At 34.8% G+C, this 20,579-nt stretch overlaps 1 protein-coding gene across 3 annotated transcripts in view; it reads right to left on the reverse strand.

Moving 5' to 3' along the window:
- Positions 1 to 1,137: 1,137 nt before the first annotated feature.
- LOC138314616 (electroneutral sodium bicarbonate exchanger 1-like) overlaps positions 1,138 to 20,579 on the reverse strand; it is a 32,803-nt gene continuing 13,361 nt past the window's right edge. For 2 of the 3 annotated variants that reach the window (XM_069255029.1, XM_069255030.1), the window contains 20 exons: positions 14,989 to 15,051; positions 11,821 to 11,895; positions 10,230 to 10,386; positions 9,968 to 10,128; positions 9,501 to 9,662; positions 9,167 to 9,303; positions 8,430 to 8,675; positions 8,145 to 8,291; positions 7,770 to 7,885; positions 7,234 to 7,408; positions 6,795 to 6,928; positions 5,778 to 6,318; positions 5,520 to 5,633; positions 5,070 to 5,234; positions 4,577 to 4,755; positions 4,229 to 4,301; positions 3,796 to 3,864; positions 3,187 to 3,363; positions 2,786 to 2,896; positions 1,138 to 2,515 (listed from right to left, as the gene is read on the reverse strand). In XM_069255029.1, the coding sequence (XP_069111130.1) occupies positions 2,360 to 2,515; positions 2,786 to 2,896; positions 3,187 to 3,363; positions 3,796 to 3,864; positions 4,229 to 4,301; positions 4,577 to 4,755; positions 5,070 to 5,234; positions 5,520 to 5,633; positions 5,778 to 6,318; positions 6,795 to 6,928; positions 7,234 to 7,408; positions 7,770 to 7,885; positions 8,145 to 8,291; positions 8,430 to 8,675; positions 9,167 to 9,303; positions 9,501 to 9,662; positions 9,968 to 10,128; positions 10,230 to 10,386; positions 11,821 to 11,895; positions 14,989 to 15,016 (3,123 nt within the window). In that variant the 5' untranslated portion in view covers positions 15,017 to 15,051 and the 3' untranslated portion in view covers positions 1,138 to 2,359. Of the gene's footprint in view, positions 2,516 to 2,785; positions 2,897 to 3,186; positions 3,364 to 3,795; positions 3,865 to 4,228; positions 4,302 to 4,576; positions 4,756 to 5,069; positions 5,235 to 5,519; positions 5,634 to 5,777; positions 6,319 to 6,794; positions 6,929 to 7,233; positions 7,409 to 7,769; positions 7,886 to 8,144; positions 8,292 to 8,429; positions 8,676 to 9,166; positions 9,304 to 9,500; positions 9,663 to 9,967; positions 10,129 to 10,229; positions 10,387 to 11,820; positions 11,896 to 14,988; positions 15,052 to 15,274; positions 15,814 to 20,579 lie in introns of those variants that run through there. The other variant, XM_069255028.1, reaches the window with a different exon arrangement.

Consider the following 20,579-nt stretch of genomic DNA (forward strand, 5'->3'; position numbering starts at 1 on the left):
GCTTTGTGTCTAATCGAATCCACACACATACACAGAGCAGCAATGGGGATAAGAATAGTTATTGATGTTGATAGATTAATATTTGTCCTCTATTTGATATGTAGTAAATGTTAAGTAATAGTTCGGCTATAGCCGATATGTTTACAGACTATAGTTTACCTTTGTAAGTCAAATGATCAAATTATAAGATACAAGTGGCCCCACACATAACCTCATGTTCAATATCAAGAAGGCGGTTTGTTAAGTAAGGTTATTGAGAGGATATATGTTATTACCAGAAATCAAATCTGGATTGTAACCAGTGTTTCGTCGTTTCTCAGACTGACTGATTTTATTATGAGTATATTGAATTAGAAGGATTAAATTTTAATTAGTAGAATTGTATGTTCTTGATCGAGTTATAACACTGAATTTTAAGAGTCGTCTCGTCATTGACAGTTTCGAGATTTATTTGGTGTCGAATATTTTGTCGTGTCTCCATGACGTTAAATAAATATTCAAGCTAATACTTAATTGTCATAAAAAATATTCAATGTTTTGAACTCAATAAAAACTTTGACGAAACAATTAAATCTCCTGTCATATTAGTATTTTTTAATTAACATTAAAGTTTCGTCTACTGAATTTTGAATTTGTTCATTGTTCATTAAAATAATCAATCTAAACTTTGTGCTAAAACTTGAATTAGCTTGTGGGTAGAGTCTGCACTAGTATCATTCGACTTTTGTAAATATGTAAATAAAGCTAAGACTGAATATCATATATATTATAACTAGAAATAGAAATTTTAAAAAAATATCTTTAAATTTGAAAAAACCGTTATCTAATCTATATCTACATTTCGTTGTTCCCAGATCCTGTTTTTTTTTCCAAAAAGATATAAACAAATATATCAATAGGTGCCAGATTTCCATCATAAGTGAATTGAGGAGTTTGAGTTCGGAAATGTACAGTTGTGTAATCATCATATTCCGATAAATACGTTTATTTATGAAAAAAAATAATCCTACCCGACACACATAAAGACAAATTAATATTTTATCTAAAAACAATTTCTAATTGAAATCAAAAGTATGGCAGGATTAGAACCAAACGTGTTAACGAAAGTTGACCTGCAAATAAATCACAAACAAAATATTAATATTTCAATAATTTCTCATTTATTGTTTTTCTTGTATTGGTACATACATAATATTTGAATGCAATTTAATATTTCACTGTATAGCAGTGATATGTATAAAAGAATTCATAATATAAAAGTATTATATGCACTAAAGAAGAATAGAACATATAGATGTTCGGCAGAAAAATCACATTAAAAAGATAAAAAAAAAATGTACAGTATATACATTTTGTTTCTTTTGAACAAAACCATGGTATGGTTTCGTTCCGTTGTTCGCTTAAATCTAGAACTCTACGAAATTGCCATTTTTTGTCAAAACCAATATTCAAAGAGAAAAAATTAAAGTTTCGATAATTTCTTATTAAAGCACATTCATTTTAAGCACTTTTAAAACACTTTCGAAATTAATCGAATTATGTTTATCTATTACATTTTGTATCGATTCGTTACCCAATAAGCATCTAAGAATTATCTTAAACTCTATAAAAAATACAGATTAGTGCTTCCTCAAGACGAAAATACAGTTAGCATAAGTTTAAAAATAAAAAAATAGAATAAGATACGTAATAAAATCAGCAGTAAGTAACCAAATTACTTGAAGCTGAGAAAATATTAAGGGATATTTATACTATTCACGCATAGAACGGCAAGATTTGGGTTGGATTTCGTATAGAATGTCATACAAAACGAAAAGAACACTAAATGAGATTACATTTAAAAAGCCTCCCCTATACAAAATCAAGCTATCACAGGTCATGTCGCTACAAAAAGTACTGAATTCACATGGAGGTTAATTGGACTATATTTATCTAGTGGATGAATCTTTAAATCAATAAACACATATTTATAAAGTTTGACAATTGCAGACAATAGCGGGGTAATGTCCACCACTATTGTTTTTATTTATATTTTAATATATTATAAAATTAATGCGTCTAGTCTGTAATTGGGATTCCACTTCCCAGCACCATAAACTGATGCATTGTAGTTATACTTCACGTAGCTCTATCATGCAAACGAAATATGTGTTCTGATGGGATGTTCACAAATAGGATTCGTCGCGGGGTTTTGTGTAACCGTATATAGACAAATAAATGCTACTGGCACTAACTGAAGAAATAAATCACGTGTCTAACGGGTGGTACCTGATTGGCTATATTAACACAAAGGTGCTATAATGTCACTCGACATAACGTCACTGAAATATCTTTAATATGATGGATATCTGGACGCGAATTAAAGTTTGGTGTTCTTGGAATTGCTCTCGGGTCGTTTGTTAAGTTCACACTCCTCTGATAGGAAGAAGGAAGGCTTGGATAAGGAATCGCCATTTTTCACACCGTTTTTCCCTGAGTTAGCATCGAATGATTTGTAAGGCACAGAGTGTTTTTCCTGAAAATAAAAAGAATTCTAGATTAAAATCAATGTGTATGAATACAAACACTAATTGAATGAAAATACGTATATATTAAATTAATGACTAATTACAACAATCATCAAAATCCCCTGGAAAATTTAATTACGGGTTCGGATCTGATCTCCTGTTTGATTATGGAATCAAAAATGATTTTTTTAAATGAATTTGACATCAGTGGTGGTGTATAAACAATGCGGTATATGTTCTGATAATTTGATTTTGAATAAAGAAGACAATGCCATTACCTTGTCCTTGCCCTTGTCTTTGGCGCCGGGGAGAAGATCGTCAATGTAACGCAGTTCATTTTGTGTGTAGACGCATTCCATCAGCTTACGGACAACTCCAGTCGCCAACACCTATACGAAAACATGCATTGATAAACTATATTTTCATACTTGGTTGTCATTTGACATATAATACTTTTCACTCGAAACACAGCATATTGAATACGTCAGATAGCGTAAATATTGTTTTCATCCAAAATAAAAAGCATATTGCTTATAATGTAGATTTCATGGTTTTGTGGTATACGTATGTTCAATGCTTCTATCTACAAAGATCGAGCATTTTATAATGTTCCTTTTAGAGTTTGACGTTTAAATACTTAGTACAAATGTGTGTGATTTAAGATAGATTAATGACTTACCAAGAGAGGGAAACCAATTGAGATAGCTTTGATGGTCTTGACAATCCAGAGAACAACAAGACACAGAATTTGGATGATAGTAAACATATGGATCCTCCAGAGTGGTACGTGACGGATGTAGGGTAGGTCTGGCTGGTACTTCACGGGCTGGAAGAACAGGAACAGTCGGTCGACGAACTGAAACAAAGAAACGCTCGTGTTACTTTGAAAGATTCAAGATTTGAAATAAAGGTAACGAGACATTCATATTTAATACGGAAAATAGCCGAAAGAATGAAATGTTCATAGTTTTCAAGCGGAACACACACACACACACGGTTTCTGAAATGTTTATAATTGATTATTTGAAAACCAAGAAAGTCATTAGTGGAAAGTAAAAGACTTCATCAGTATATAAAATGCTTCATTACAAAATATACATAAATCGGTCAACATTTTTTTCGCTTTCGTTAACACAATATGAGATTCCATACTTTACAATCGAAACCAATACCCAGTGTTATCAATTAAATCTTTCAAGAATTGTTTCACTCTGGTAGGCATACATATGTCTCTGGTTTCACATGACTTACTGCATGTTATATAATCCTTATCGGACTAATGGATTACCTGCATTCCTCTGAGAGCAGAGAAACCCATGTACAAGAAAACACCGTACAGCACAGGCATAGGGATCATCTGTGGATAAAAGTATATAATTCATACAGATATTATACCATCATAATAATTAGAATGTAACAGTATATATACAAAATAAATACCTTGCACAAAATGGCAGTAAATTATGCACGAATATTAAGCATAAGCCACATAGAATGAAAAAAAAAATATGATATTATGTAACCATACATATAATTGAAGCATTATTTACAGATAATATAGAAATGATAGAAAAATGATTAAAAAGTTATAAAAAAAACCATTTAGTATTATACAACAAAAATAAATAAATTTATGCACAAATTAGCATTATCCTTCTTTACATGATTTCTTATGCCACGCTGAATATCAGATGTATAAAGCGAAGTAACTCTTATATTACCTTGAGGACGGGTGTGATGAGTACAGCCAGGCCACTGAGGATACCGATAAACAGGGCGGTCACTCTCTGTTCCCTGTAGCACACAGAATAATTTTTATAGGTAAATGATATGGAGTAAACCGACTTTACGATAGCTCTTAGGTACCAGCACTTAAACTGACACGAGGAATGACGATTTTAATCTGGTGATAACAATAAATGTATAATTATAAAAGTAGATCATAGTTAAGTTAGTCTTAGATACACCGGAAGGTATCACGCCAATTATATGCCGAAAATGATGACGTCAATCAATACTATGCACAGGAAATAATGATATCATACACTGAGTACTTTGCCATCGTTTACCTGATACCGAGGAAAGTAGGTTTTTCTCCTGGGGCGGTACATTCGGATTCCTTCTTAAGACTGTTGATGTGAGCGAGAGCAGAGACTGTGGCAGCGACATACCAGGGCAGTCCGAGCACGGAATGGATACCAACAACAATGGCGACGATGAACATGTCCAGATGGTAACCAACGCCTTTCTGTTGAGTGGAAATAATTTATGTTGTCATGCTTTTATCAAGTATAACATGTGATTTTCATTTGGTATATCATGCATAAAGAATAAGGAATGAAATAATAAAACATTTTGAATTAAAATATATTTATAAGATTAAGTTTATTCATAATATTCAATTGTAAATGTGCAATGTTACTTTATGTTTCTTAGGTTGTGTAATGATGTTTTGAACGCCAAATATCAAGGTATTTCAAAAATTGACCTTGATTTAAAACAAGCCTGTTTTGGTATATACTCATCTCTAACGTTAGGCGTATTATTAATTATATGCTATACCTTCAGTTTGTTTTCCTTTCGGTTTACAATTACGGCGGTGATCTGTTGATCGAGGAAGATGAGGATGGTGGAGAGGATAGCAGGGACGACGGTAGCAATATACAGCCACCACGGGTTTCTCTCACTGAATGGGTTCACCACCCAGCCTCGTCCGGGTTTAGTCGGCTTTAAAAGAAATATTGACATATTAACTCACATGCAGTGAAATAGTGACGACTAATAATTCAAAACATTTGAAACGTTATGGTCATAATATTTTCTCATCATGATTTCTGACTTTGAATCTCATCAAAGCAGAAATAGTCAGATTTACTGAATAATTTCAAAACGAAAAGTATGCTGTTGAAATGTTAAACTAATACAGTCGGGAGCAATACGCTCACAACCCTCATTTAGTCTATAAGTAGGGAATTCAATTGCATTTTTTGAACATTTGTGAAATGAAATTACCTTGAACTCGTCGGGGACGGTTAGTTTAGGTGTATCCAGACCGATGAAGTAGTCGAGCAGTACCATTATAATGATAGCGATGAGTACGGCGAAGTCGCTGATTCTCTGTCGGACCTGTAACACACCCAATTATGTACATTTCTTTCTTTTTCTTCATTGATGTGTTTTAATATCATGGAATATGCAGTTATACAATGTGACTGGAGAAAGTTGGGTGATTATGCATGCGGTTACAGGAATTATTAAATCGGATCTTACCACTGAAGGGAACAGCGTACTACTCTTGAACTCCACAAGTGCGACTGCAGTGCTGAAGGTGCCGATGAACAGAAGAATAGAGAAGAAGAACACGTCAGCTACATAGTGAGGTGGGTTACATCCGGCTCCCACGGGGGTTCCTCCATAGGACTCACATGCAGCAACGGACATGGTTCCCCACATCGAGTCGGTAAAATTTGCTACGTCATCACAAGTGTACCCCAAAGTTGTTGTCGTAATGTTTGTTGCTGTAGTATTTGCGTCCAAGAACCCTGTACAGTTACGTGGTATACATGTACAATCGGTTGGGAGGGGGGCATGGGGATTCAGGTTAACCGGGTTCTCCTTGCCAATGTCCCCCACTTTTTTGAACGCCTCTACTATGAAGATGATCGCAATAAGTGTAGCGAAACTGTCTTCAGTGAATCGAGTTATGTACTTTACCCAAGCACTGAGGTTAAAGGTCACAATTACCATAATAATAAACACAGTCCACATTCCCACCCAGAATCGAACCGGCATGAATTCCCAGTCGTTGTCCCTGTAACCCAGAAACAATATGCTACAATGATCAACAACTTCAATATTAAACATGAGACAAGAACAGAAATTTTGTATCATTCAATATCATATTTAAAGCCTTGTCCTTATGCAGGGTGTTTCCAAAAACATATCCCGACTTCAAACTGTGATAACTTCTTCATGAAAAATCTTTATTACACGACTTAAGATCAGACAATATTGAAAGTAAACGGTACCACCATTTGTTGGAATGCAATAATTTAGAGTTAGGATTTCATAATAAATCACCATAACGAAATACAATGATATGTACTGGTTTTTCCAAGGTATATTTGATCATAAAGACTTGTATTCATATTATTCATTAATATTAATGTTTAACAGACACCTACGATTAATTATTCAGATATTTGGTTTGTTAAAGGCAACTTCACATATGAAAAGCATAGCTATTAGATACGATGTTGGTAGAGATGTAAGAGACAGGTTACGTACTTGCATAGGTTATATATGATGGACTCCAGAACCAACATGGGCCCCGTACTTCCGAGAATGTTTAGGGGTTGGCCTCCGAAAAGAGCAAACAAGATTCCCGTCACAGCAGCAGCAAATATACACTCCATCACGCCCTATCGGAGTACAAAGTAATGACTTTAACATTTATAAGTATACCCTGATCACCAGGACATTTAGTCAGAGACTACCAGTATAATTTGAATTCAATAACATATTTAACCAATGAACCGGCAGCATGACATTTATAGCCCGATTTAACTTATCCCACAGATTAAACTAACTTTTTGTGTTGTTAAGATCGAATGCCAAGTCGTTTATCCTGTACAAGAGAGAATCAAGACGTTGATTGATCCCAGTTTTCTAGTTTACTTTTCGTGATATGTTTTACTCCTTAAACAAACAGGCATCTGTAACCTACCATATACTGGTCCGTGGCTTCTCCCAAAAGACCTCCGAATGTAACGTTTGGTGTGAGTGTCCCCAGAAACACATAGACAAATGAAGCCAAACACTGTATGTGTATTGCGTCCTTGTAATCGCTCCAGTACCATGGAATCTTCCTCTTTATATCGTCCACCAAACCCTTAAAAGGTCTGAAGTACAAATCCAGCAAATATCAGGGATGTATAATAGCAGAGACCCATGTTATATAGCATGGATATTACAGTTATGCTGCTTATGAAGTAAAAGTGACATTGAGAATGTACCTCGACACTTCTATTTTATTGTACGCTTAACTAGATTAACACGAGTACAAGTAAAATATATATTGCATGTCTTGCTTATTAAAATGCGATCTATAATCAAAAGTTTACAAGATACTGTTTATTAAACAGAACAATATGTAAACAAATTCATAGCAAAACTCTGTATAGGTCCATGAAAACTTAGTACACCATATGAAATACAGAAAATACTAAATGAGATTATGTATTTGCATCTGTAGAAACTTACATTTTGGAGAGTTCCAGAGCTGGATCATCATGTCCACCGTGGTCATCCTCTGATGACTCACTTTTCTGATCCAGACCACCACTTGCTACATTGTGGACGGACGCACGTCGGAACTCCTGTTAAGTTAAAGCATGCATAACTTAAATACGAGAATGTAATGATACTGATAAATACCTACAGTTATGGGTTAAAATGTTCAGTACCTATAATATTGAATGTCAATTCGATGCAATTGTTAACTCTTTAAGGATACAACCCCTCGCAAAATCAACGTATTGTAGCACCCGTTATTTGCAAATTTATATGTTTGTATGTAAAAGCCAGATACTAAAGTAAAAATGGTGTTACAAATTTGCATATATAAATGTCACTGACCTGCGAAGGAACTTTACTTGGCGGTTCGATCCTGATCTTCGGATCCCACTCGCCAGGTGGTAGTACAGTTACTTGGTTCATAAACTCATCAATTCCCGCCTTAAAGTCTTCATCGTCCCGGCTTTTATACGCAACCTCGCGGAAAATCTACAAGAAAGACATTACAATGTCAATGCAAAGGTCTACGATTATAGCTTAACTAAAAATATCTTACCTATGCAAACAAGTATCTATAATTTATAACTGGTTTACTATAATTGTAATGACGTCATAGATACAACTTACGTCATCGACAAGCATGGTGGAGATACATCGCCCGATCTCCATACATTCCGTTTCGCTGCCCTTGGGTCCGAAACAGAAGAAGAGGAAGCGAACAGGTTTGGCGACCTCGACAAGGTCGCCAAGATTCCTTGGTTCCTTGAGTCGCACAAAAGCGACAATACGCTCCTCCAGGTCATCGACTTCTCCAACCATCACGCTTGCAACCTCTGCATCTTTTGGAATCTTACGCATGAAGTTGATGTTTGGCTGGAACAAAAACAAAACGAATTTAAAATTAAAATACATTTATATAAGTACATAGCCGCCATACGCGTACCCGTCTTATTGAAGCATAAAAAATACAAATATCCGGTATTGATTATTTATATCAATCAATAGTGTGAAAATACCACCTTTTACATTTTTATTGAATGATACATTAGAGTGATATGTTCTCAATACAAACCACACCTTGTTATATTCGGTTATGAATATTACATTTGAATAACAATGGTTTGAATGAATAACAAGAAGCAATATATACGTGTAAATGCACGAACGCGCAATTCGCGTTCTAATAGAAATTGGGAAAACTATTTGTCGAGACTTTGATTCCAGATAAACACATGAAATCAAAACATCGTTAAATCTTTCTCAGATATGAAAAAGCGAAATTAAGTTGTCTTCAATAAAAAGTGGAATTTCGATATATCCCAGTATCTCGAATAATACATTTTCGTTTATAAATGCTAGAATACCTTGTAGTTTGATGAGGAGGGGTTATCAGCCTCGTTCTGGATATCGTTAGCACTGTTAGAGGTCGGGATTCCACTGACACTGTCTATACTGGCGAAGCTTGCTCCGCTGTTCAGATAGGCAGAACTGCCTCCATACTCTGAAATAGCATTATTTTAAAATTCGCATTACATTTTTACTGCCTTGCATTATTTTTATTATGTTAATCAATTTCATTCGACTAAATGAGATTTATCTTGCAATTAAAATATGTTTCTTATTTACTTTCATACTTTTAACTAAAACCTATCCAGATCATGATTAATCTGTATTTAACCCATTTATGAAGATACAAACCAGGATCGTCGCCAATCTCTCCAAGGTTTTTGGACACGGAGCGGCTATTCTTGGGTCGTCGTGTATGGCGATGTTTGTGTTCCTTCAGAGAAACATTCCTCAAATGCACGCGCATTTTCGCGTCCAAGTGTCCGGCATTTATCCAACAGTCAAGGACGTTATCTACAGAAAATTAAAACATAATTAATTATTTTATGATCCTCAATTGATAAAAAAAAACATTACTGAACTGTAGTTCTTCTTATTTATATCTTTAAATATATGTATCAACGTGAAAATTTCATATGTTTTATTATATCTAATGTACCCATGTGTATTGATGCTGCCTTCAAGCTGGTACAGAAGGAACTCCTACCTGACTCCTTACGTGGTGTGAATCTCAGATTTGTGCTCGATGTGCTCGGTGTTCTTGCTGGTTTAAAATTTCTACAATATTTTTTATATATGTATGAATCTTCTTCACTTACCGACGATTTCTGATATACTGTAGGAATCTAAATCCAGTATAACAGCTCCCTCCGCAATAGCCCCTCTCAGCTCAAATAGAGACTTCATTGATAGTGATGCCACGTGGGGCTTTGACCATCGTTTACCTCCCTCCTCAACATTCTCTTCGTACTTCACCCATCTGAAATATAGAACGAAGTTTCAATACAAACTGTTCATGGAAAAATAAGATAAAATCCAGGAAAAAATGATATTCAGTAATGCAGCTGGTTGCTTAGTTACCTTGCTGCTTCTCTCCATTCGTAACTGTCATTGTACTTCCGGAGAATATCCAATTCACTGAAGATGCTGTGGGTCCGGTGGGCCTCATCCTTCACGTTGTTCAGCAGGTTCTGGATCCGATCAGAAGGATCGTAGTCCTCTTTGGAGTTGTCTGACGCTGTAAAGCCAAGACGCTGTTTAGGACTGGTATAACGATTCATGAGGGTGTTAAGGGGAAAATATCTGTTATTACAAACTATTGATTTATCTCAAGAAGCAAACAAACAAAAATGTCGTTCCACATATACTTTTAGAGATATTTTGTAAGCATATGTATGGATGATTAGGTAGCTGTATATTACATTTGAATAGTTTATTCTTCGCTTTTCAGAATACCTAGCGATAATGCTTAGTCGAAATATTGTTCAAGTAATAGAACAGTTATCATCAATATAAGAGTTTTTGATTGAAATAAAATTGGACAACCGTTTGTACTTTGAGTAAATCATAGATCAAGCTTGCAGAATAATGCGCATTGCATACATTTCATCAGTGAAAGTTTTACCATGTTCTATTGGATGTTTTCAATTTACAGGTGTAAGATTATTGAACCGGGTGGAGATTCCAAGAGGTACGTACAAGTGTACTGACTTTGATGTTAAGTACCACGCGGTGAGTCTGTCACCAGGTGGGTCAGGTTTATCAACACCACGGCTACCGTAGGACGTGTCAACACTTCAAATGTATCATTAAGTTTAGTTTATGGTGACAGCCCTCCTCTTTATCACATCTATCTAGCCATGTCATCAAATGATCTCATAAGTATAGAAAGCGTCCAATTAAGTCTAAAACAAAAGCCCTCGCCTTTTGATATAGATATGGGCGAAGAACAAAGGTCCTTTGCCGCTTTGTACAAAGTAGCTTCTAGACTTATAATCTCTGAAGTATCTTGTTCCCGAGAAGGTATAGCTAAGTGATCAGGAAAAAAACCCACTTAAAGATTAGAAACAGTAAAGGGATTGAAAGTGAAAAGTGATTGATGAAATACATTTGGTGCTTAAGAAGTAGGAAATATGTTAATATCGAAATATCGTTAATTGTTATTTGGTAAATCGTTTGAGCCCGCTAATCCATTATCATCGACAAGCAAAATAATGATGACATTTCAGAAATAATTATTAAAAAAATAGTTAGCACAATAATGACCTTCTACCGTATTAACAGACAAAACATATCAGAAATAGCACTGTCTTTGTTTCTAGACAAGAGACATTCCCGTTTTCAACAGGTTTTCAGAATGCATCAAATAAATCATGTAACGATTTGAAGTGTTAAAAATATTTGCGTGAAAGTAGCACATGGAAATGGCAGCTTATTGACGGCATCGTAGACAGCTAAATCAAAGTTTGCCCGTAAAATTGCAAAGAGGAAATTTATGTTTGGAATTTAACATTTCGTTATTTGCATATCTGAAATCTACGACTGAAAATAAACAATTACCAGAGTACGAGTCCTAGATTTAGGAGAGAGAAAACATACACAATCAGTGTTGTCATCGTAACAATGCAACTCCTGTACATTTATCATTCTGCATATCACCCCATGTACTCACCTTCCTCCGTGTCTATATGTGGCCTGTCTGGGCGATTAGGCATGCGCACTTGAATGTAAGTACTACCTCTGCGTCCTATAGAAAAAAATGATAACTGTAAATTATACACGTTATCTATAATTATGCAAAAAGCATAGAATATTGTGACCTACTTTTTACTTCATGTATTACAATTCATTATATTTAATGCTGACATGTTCACGGTCTGTTGATGTGCTAAAACCTACTGACAATGATGCACTATCACTGGTTTATATCTATTTATTGATGTTGATGGTTTGTTATATGATAAAATCAAGCATTTCTTTAAATTTGCATCATTTTAAGTCCCCCACACGTGGCTTACACTTTACATTATTGAAGTCAGGTCGTATATCAACATCCACATTATCATATATTCTATCCACATATTCTACATGTAGCGCTAACGCGCTACATTGAATATGTCTGTATCCCATTCCGTTCATACCACCTTTAACGCAATCAAAACACTGTTCAATCTCTATATATCTTCACTTTGACATTTGTAATATACAGTATCAGTAATAGATTATGTCAATGTTTCCTTTTTACATGCATAATATATTGATGCATCTTGAACAAAAAAATAACATACCTGTATATATAGAGGTACATTATAATACATGTACCTCATCAGTGCACGGGCATATTTAAATATTACAGAATAAATGTTCTGAATAAGACACGGGGCAGGACAGACGTCCTATATTGATTCATATGTAACATTGTTATATTGGTATTTTTGAGACACTCAAAATTAGCGCCATAATGAGTTAGTGGAGATACCTCTATTGATATATCTACAGCACATGTTATGTAATTTGTACATCAAAACTATGATGATAGGATATGATATTCAAGCGGTTAGGTATTTGCTATATGCTAACTGTTAAAGCGTACGTGTTCCTGTTATTTGCAGTAAAGCAGTGTGTTGTAAATGATGTTACACAATGGTCTGGAATGTCAAGATGGATCTTTCATTTTGACATACGATTATTTAAAATCAAATTACGGCCACTGATATCTACACACATTATTTATTGGATCCTGGTTCTATGTAAATTTTACCCCCACAGTACAACAAAAGAAACACACTGTTGTTTCGGGATTACTGTAAACCAACTTTATTCGCGGCTTCTAGATTTCGTGATTTCCATTTAAATTTCGATTCGCGGAGATAACCGTTCGCGGATAAGGTGACTGAATTATAAATACGTTTCAATAAAACTGATGCAGATACTAATTGGCGGAGGCAAGATTTCGCAAAGTTTAGTTTGACTGCTAATTTGCGAACGTTAATCCCAAAGATAGTTGGTTTACTGTGGTTAAATCCCTATTTCATCCTGTAAATGTCTATACAAAGGACTACCAGGACCTATAATACATTCTTGGTTGAATATGTTTTCAAAGAATATCATTCAATTTTCATTTCCGTCAATAATTTATAATACAAATAGAAAATTAGTCTTGTTATTATCTCAATATAAAAAGACACTTTAATATCTCGTTATATGAATAGGAGATATAAAATGTATAAGGGCAGTTTTCAGAGCCACAAATTCAAATTATAAATTAACAATGTCATTTTCGTTACGACAAAAAGTTGAAATTCTAAATCGCAAGACCTCCAAATAGTTTACGTATACAGCAACACTTTTGCAACACAGTTTTAATAAATTTCCACTGAGCCAAATTTTACAGATAATGTAGAATTACCAAGACTCTTGTTATACACTAGTTTGAATGCTGTATAATAGGTTTATGGACCGCGACGGTATTGTTTATCATTATTTGATAGTTTTTGTTGTCGGTGTTGACAGTTGCACACAGAGGGACAGATATGCATCATGCGAGATATCAAAGGTTACATGTGGTACATTGTAAGTTGTACACTAGAGACAATAAAAAAGAAAACAATTGGCAGTATACATGCTGTAATGTAAGTCTGTTGACTAAGTTAGAATTATAAAATTGTACAAGCAGTCCTTTACGCCTTTCATAATATGCTTTACGAAATTGTTATTATTATTATTTTGAAAATTTTTACTATCCTTGATACAGTTATGGCATGTTTTATGAAATAGTTTTCGCAACTTTAGTTTTATTCAAATCTAATTAATCAACACTTTAATTCACAATATTTTTTCCAAAATATTATCGTTAGTTAAAAAATTATACTGTTGATAGAATGGCCGTTATGCCATCCATGAAGTAAAATGCACAATCTAACACGAAAAAAAGCTAAAATGCATAATATAAAAGCTACTGACAATTACTTGTGATCAATGTAGACGTTGTTCGTGAGAAATATCATGAATAATATATCAAACTCGGAATAAGTAAATATCTTAAAACCGATATCAGCAGGTAAGCATAATAAAGTGTGGCGATGTACATTTAGGATAAATAGCGAAAGCTTTAAAGCAAAAAATAAAATTGAATATGTGAAATTCGTGGCAGATTGGTTAATGTTGCAGATAATAGTTTCCAAATAATTTGCTAACTGTTAACATTATTACCTGGTTTCCCTAAAGAAAAAAATGAAAAACTACCAATTACTAATTCATCATTTACTCAATTTTGTGGTAACGTTGACTCGTTCACACTTATCTTATTTAAACCTATCAAACAAACCTATCAAACAAGTTTTAAAGGATAGCAAATATTAATACTGTTATCATGGTTATGTTCTTTCTCTAATACAAGTGTTGCTCTTAAATGAAACAAGAGAACTTTTCAACCATTCAGGTATCTACATGTATATTGGTTATTTCCATAAGAGACACACGTGCTTAAAAACCCACGTATCAAATCCATAATGTATAATATATTTTATATGTCATTTTTAAACAAAAAAGAATAAAACTGAAGGTTACATTCCAAGTATTGATCTAGTAATCACAGTTTATAGCAGATTAGCCGAAGTTTATTCATTGTCGTGATCCAGGCATACGCCACAGTTGTGTGACAGACATAGAAGCTATTAACACATTGAAAAAAATACAAATAGGTGCGGGTTTTCTTCATCACAGTTGACATTTTCTTGTTATGTTGTATGAACAGTAATTAGGTTTTATTTGTTGTGAATAAGCTATAAAATAGTTTTAAGACTGTAAGACAGCTGATGTATTTGTGAGACTAACGTACCTCGATCATAACCGCTTCCGTTCTCCATGGTTTTCTGTGCAATTTTCTGAGCAGCTGTTCTATCTGAAAACAAAAACGAAACAATATCAAATATCTCTCTTATTATCAAACTTTAGTACCTATGTAGAAAATATTTTGATAATTAGCAATTTACTTAGCTAACGAAACAATATCAAATATCTCTATTATTATCAAATTTTAGTTACTATGTAGAAAACATTTTGATAATTAACAATTTACTTAGCTAATGAAAACAGAATTTGCGACTAAAATCTCTCATACTTACGCGGCATTTTTGTTAATGACTTAAAACAAATTATAAAGTGGTTTAATCCAAAAATGATTTCAATGTTAAAATTTCCACGATGCGCTGGTCACTAGGAATCTACCAAGGCATCAAACGGCCACCCGACTATCCTCTGAATACTGTGTTGACAGGTTGTCCACGCGCTGATTGATCATCATTTGAATCACCAACGATCAGTAACTTTTGACCACTATGTCCTGATATACGCCAAGGTATGTACACATATCATGTGCGCATGTTTACAGGTATATGCACCCGTGGTGTATTGGAAACACCCACATAAAGTTGACCTTTTGAGGACAAACCCATCGGTCAACCTGATTCCTCTGGCTCCGATTAAATAACATCTTATTGTAGTGGTTGTGCCAGATGCGTGAATCTTTTAACGATATTATGACCTGAATAATAATTTATGGAGGCGCCATTGACGTAATAACAAATGGCAACTCAATACTAAAGGTAAGCAGTTCATTCTACGATAGGAAATCCTAACTATTTCTTCACTGTAGTATCATAACTAGGTTTAAATGCGATAAGAATAAAGTCAAAATGATGGACGGCATTTTTTTCTTTTTGTTTCAAGTGAGCAAATATAAAAACAGGATGCGACATCATTGGTTGCGTGTCTCCAGTAGTGTTACTGTGGACACGAAGTGTTCTAATATGGTTATTACGTCACCAACACCTTGTAAAGGAGGGAGCCAGTGAGGTATAAACATCTACATGACTACACCTTAATGACAACCGATTCTACATTCACGTATTGCAGTTACTTTGCATGATAAAAACTTGCGGATTTCCAAACTTTCTGAACTTGCTAAGATAATTCGCTTTTGATAACGCAGACATTTGAAAGGGGATTTAACGAGAACATGTAAGATTGATTTCTTCCTCTCTCCCACAGATGATATTGATTTGATCACACCATATCTGACCCAGCGCTATATAGGATTACCTGGCAGTAGTTCACACTTTCTTTAGGTCTATGTAAATTTTGTTGTTTTATATAAGACAGAATACGATTACATCATGTCCTTATTGAATTTGTATTTTTTGTAAACATGGACATTGATTGATGTGGATTGTAGCGTTATGTAAGCCAATCATTACGTTTGCTGATGGCCGTTTCGTAGCGGCCTCATATTAGGATGTCGCCTTTATCATACATATGCATTACATGCACGTGAGTGATTTGAAATGTTGAAATTGCTCATCTACGAAAATAAGAAAAACGTAGCACTAGTCAGTACCGGTGACAACATCAGTAGCTGGCTGTATAAGGAGCATGCGACAATAAATATTGACACATCATTAATATTTGCTTAATTGTCATAATGTACTTACTTCTGAAACGAATTATTTGTTTTAGAATTAATACCTGTCTAACTTCAAACAACCCGACTGCGGTGAACCATGCGTTGCCCTTGCATGGATGATATATGTGCCTGCACGGAACAAGCCCCGCTAATTACCTTTCTAACATCGACATAAACCAAAGGCAGGTCGGGGTGTCACGGTCACATGATCATTGCGTGTAGTCTGCAAGTGATTGCTACAACTGTCAAAGTTGTAAAATGCTGTTTACAGACAATAACTTTTAAGAGGATAGATATAAAAGGTAGATGTGTGTATAAAAAGATCCAAATCTGTATCCTGGAATGTATGTCCACTGACCCCAAACGCCACCTTTAACAGCAAGATGGTTCCTATTGGTAAATACAACCTTTACATTGATAGTGCGACCAATCAACGTTATGGACAATAAAATAGATTAAAATTAATTGAAAAACAGTTGAAACTGGTGTCCATTCATCACAGACAAAAAGATTCCGTTTTAGGACGTAACATGATATGATATTAGGCAGCCCAATTTATTAGGAAAAAGTTATCTAAATTTTGACTGCCCGCTTCTACTTCAAATATCTATGTACTTAAATAATATTTATAAGCCAACATATCCATTTTATTTATTTATTTATTTATTTTCAACGCATTATTTTCAAAGTAAATTGGCATGTGAAATTAAAATTGCTGAGTGAATGTGCGACCTACATTTTGATTCTATTCTTGCTGCAAATTGTACTGAATATCTTCTCATTATGTATAATGACACGATAATTTATTTTGAAAAAAAAAACTAATGTGATTATTTCTACAACTTTTTCCATACAGCAGTACACTCATATTTAAACCACTATGTAAAAGATTTATTTGTATGAAACGAAACATAAGGTCAATAAAAAATAAAACAAGCATCCACTTGTTTTATAACACTTATGTACATGTTTTTGATTGCGATCTATGAAATGTTAATAAAGAACATTGTACTGTCACAAGTACTGTCGATCACATGTCATATCTACCTCTCTCACGAACATCCTTGGGGCCGTTCTAGTTTCTGTTCTATGCATGCATCTATTTATTATCTGTTAGATTGATTAATGCATGGGAGGAAAGACATTCGAATAAAATAGAATGTATTTACATAGACTGCGCGTGCTCCAGTCGCCATCTGATTTACATGCCAACGTGATATAACGGATTGCACTGAGAGAACTATATCCATATAGGTAACATTGGTGGTGGGATGAGAGAACTATATCTATACAGGTAACATTGGTGGTGGGGTGAGAGAACTATATCTATACAGGTAACATTGGTGGTGGGATGAGAGAACTATATCTATACAGGTAACATTGGTGGTGGGGTGAGAGAACTATATCTATACAGGTAACATTGGTGGTGGGGTGAGAGAACTATATCTATACAGGTAACATTGGTGGTGGGGTGAGAGAACTATATCTATACAGGTAACATTGGTGGTGGGGTGAGAGAACTATATCTATACAGGTAACATTGATGGTGGGGTGAGAGAACTATATCATACAGGTAACATTGGTGGTGGGGTGAGAGAACTATATCTATACAGGTAACATTGATGGTGGGGTGAGAGAACTATATCTATACAGGTAACATTGGTGGTGGGGGAGAGAACTATATCTATACAGGTAACATTGGTGGTGGGGTGAGAGAACTATATCTATACAGGTAACATTGGTGGTGGGATGAGAGAACTATATCTATACAGGTAACATTGGTGGTGGGGTGAGAGAACTATATCTATACAGGTAACATTGGTGGTGGGGTGAGAGAACTATATCTATACAGGTAACATTGGTGGTGGGGTGAGAGAACTATATCTATACAGGTAACATTGGTGGTGGGATGAGAGAACTATATCTATACAGGTAACATTGGTGGTGGGATGAGAGAACTATATCTATACAGGTAACATTGGTGGTGGGATGAGAGAACTATATCTATACAGGTAACATTGGTGGTGGGATGAGAGAACTATATCCATACAGGTAAAATTGGTGGTGGGATGAGAGAACTATATCTATACAGGTAACATTGGTGGTGGGGTGAGAGAACTATATCTATACAGGTAAAATTGGTGGTGAGGTGAGAGAACTATATCCATACAGGTAAAATTGGTGATGAGGTGAGAGAAGTATATCTATACAGGTAACATTGATGGTGGGATGAGAGAACTATATCCATACAGGTAAAATTGGTGGTGAGGTGAGAGATCTATATCTATACAGGTAACATTGGTGGTGAGGTGAGAGAACTATATCTATACAGGTAACATTGGTGGTGAGGTGAGAGAACTATATCTATACAGGTAACATTGGTGGTGAGGTGAGAGAACTCTATATCTATACAGGTAAAATTGGTGGTGGGATGAGAGAACTATATATATACAGGTAACATTTGTAGTGGGATGAGATAACTATATCTATACAGGTAACATTGGTGGTGGGGTGAGAGAACTGTATCTATACAGGTAAAATTTTGGTGAGGTGAGAGAACTATATCTATACAGGTAACATTGGTGGTGGGATGAGAGAACTATATCTATACAGGTAACATTGGTGGTGGGATGAGACAACTATATCTATACAGGTAACATTGGTGGTGGGATGAGACAACTATATCTATACAGGTAACATTGGTGGTGGGATGAGAGAACTATATCTATACAGGTAACATTGGTGGTGGGATGAGAGAACTATATCTATACAGGTAACATTGGTGGTGGGATGAGAGAACTATATCTATACAGGTAACATTGGTGGTGGGATGAGAGAACTATATCTATACAGGTAACATTGGTGGTGGGATGAGAGAACTATATATATACAGGTAACTTTGGTGGTGGAGTAAGAGAACTATGGTGATGGGATCAATGGTATGGAAAACATGGTCACTTTACATTATCGAAATAAATATGTAGAAGTCCAAGTCAAAACATGATGATATTCTATATAGTTCAAATTGAGAAATATACTATTCTAGCCACACATAGTTGTAAGTGACCCCTATCGGTTAGTTTATGGGGAAGACACTATGACATTAACGACAAGTGTAGGTGAGGTGTTGGTTTATTATGCGAAATGTGTCCTTCAATGAAATAAAAATTCAACGTTGGGGTAGAATGGAATAAAACATTGTCTGCTGGCCTATTTATAGTTTTTGTAGAGTTCAGAATTTTACGTGATAAGGAAATCATCATCATTACAGAATAGTGTAAGTAGATATTTAGTACAAGGTACTAACTGCACCTAAATCATCTACACAGAAGGTATTAAATGTTACCACACGACTCTCGTTAATAGCTGGGTCAAGGCCAGCGTGGGGACGCTGTATCATTATGTATAGGCATATAACTTTTTTTCGTTTTATTTTTGCATTTATATTAATGTTATATTAATTTTATATATTAAGGTCGAAAGAGTCACGCATTTTTTATAAGTATTGGTGATGTATAGAGAAAATACCATGGGGATAAAGAGCATTTCATATTTTACATGTACATACCATTAATGTTATGACATTTTCGCAGGATATGTAGCCTCCTTGAGTGATACGCCATTGATTATTCTAAATAATGCCATCCAAGATATAGATATAATTAATCTAATGACGCACATAGACCAATAACAGACGATTTTTACGTAACCATAGCTAGTCATTACATATATACATAAACATTACATGTGCATTTGAATAAATTACCGCCGGTAACATATCAAATAGCGGTGTAGCATATCGCCACGTCGGCTACTTGTTAAAGGGGCGATTTTTCTGAAGAAAATTTTTACGATTACAGGGAAGACCTTGAAAAGTATCATCATATTACAATTTATTATTAAAGGGGCAATCTCGGGACGTTTACTAAGGTTACAGTTTATCAACGGGTTATAGTTAAATTATCAAA

The sequence above is a fragment of the Argopecten irradians genome, chromosome 2 (assembly GCF_041381155.1).
Source record: "Argopecten irradians isolate NY chromosome 2, Ai_NY, whole genome shotgun sequence".
NCBI lineage: Eukaryota > Metazoa > Mollusca > Bivalvia > Pectinida > Pectinidae > Argopecten > Argopecten irradians.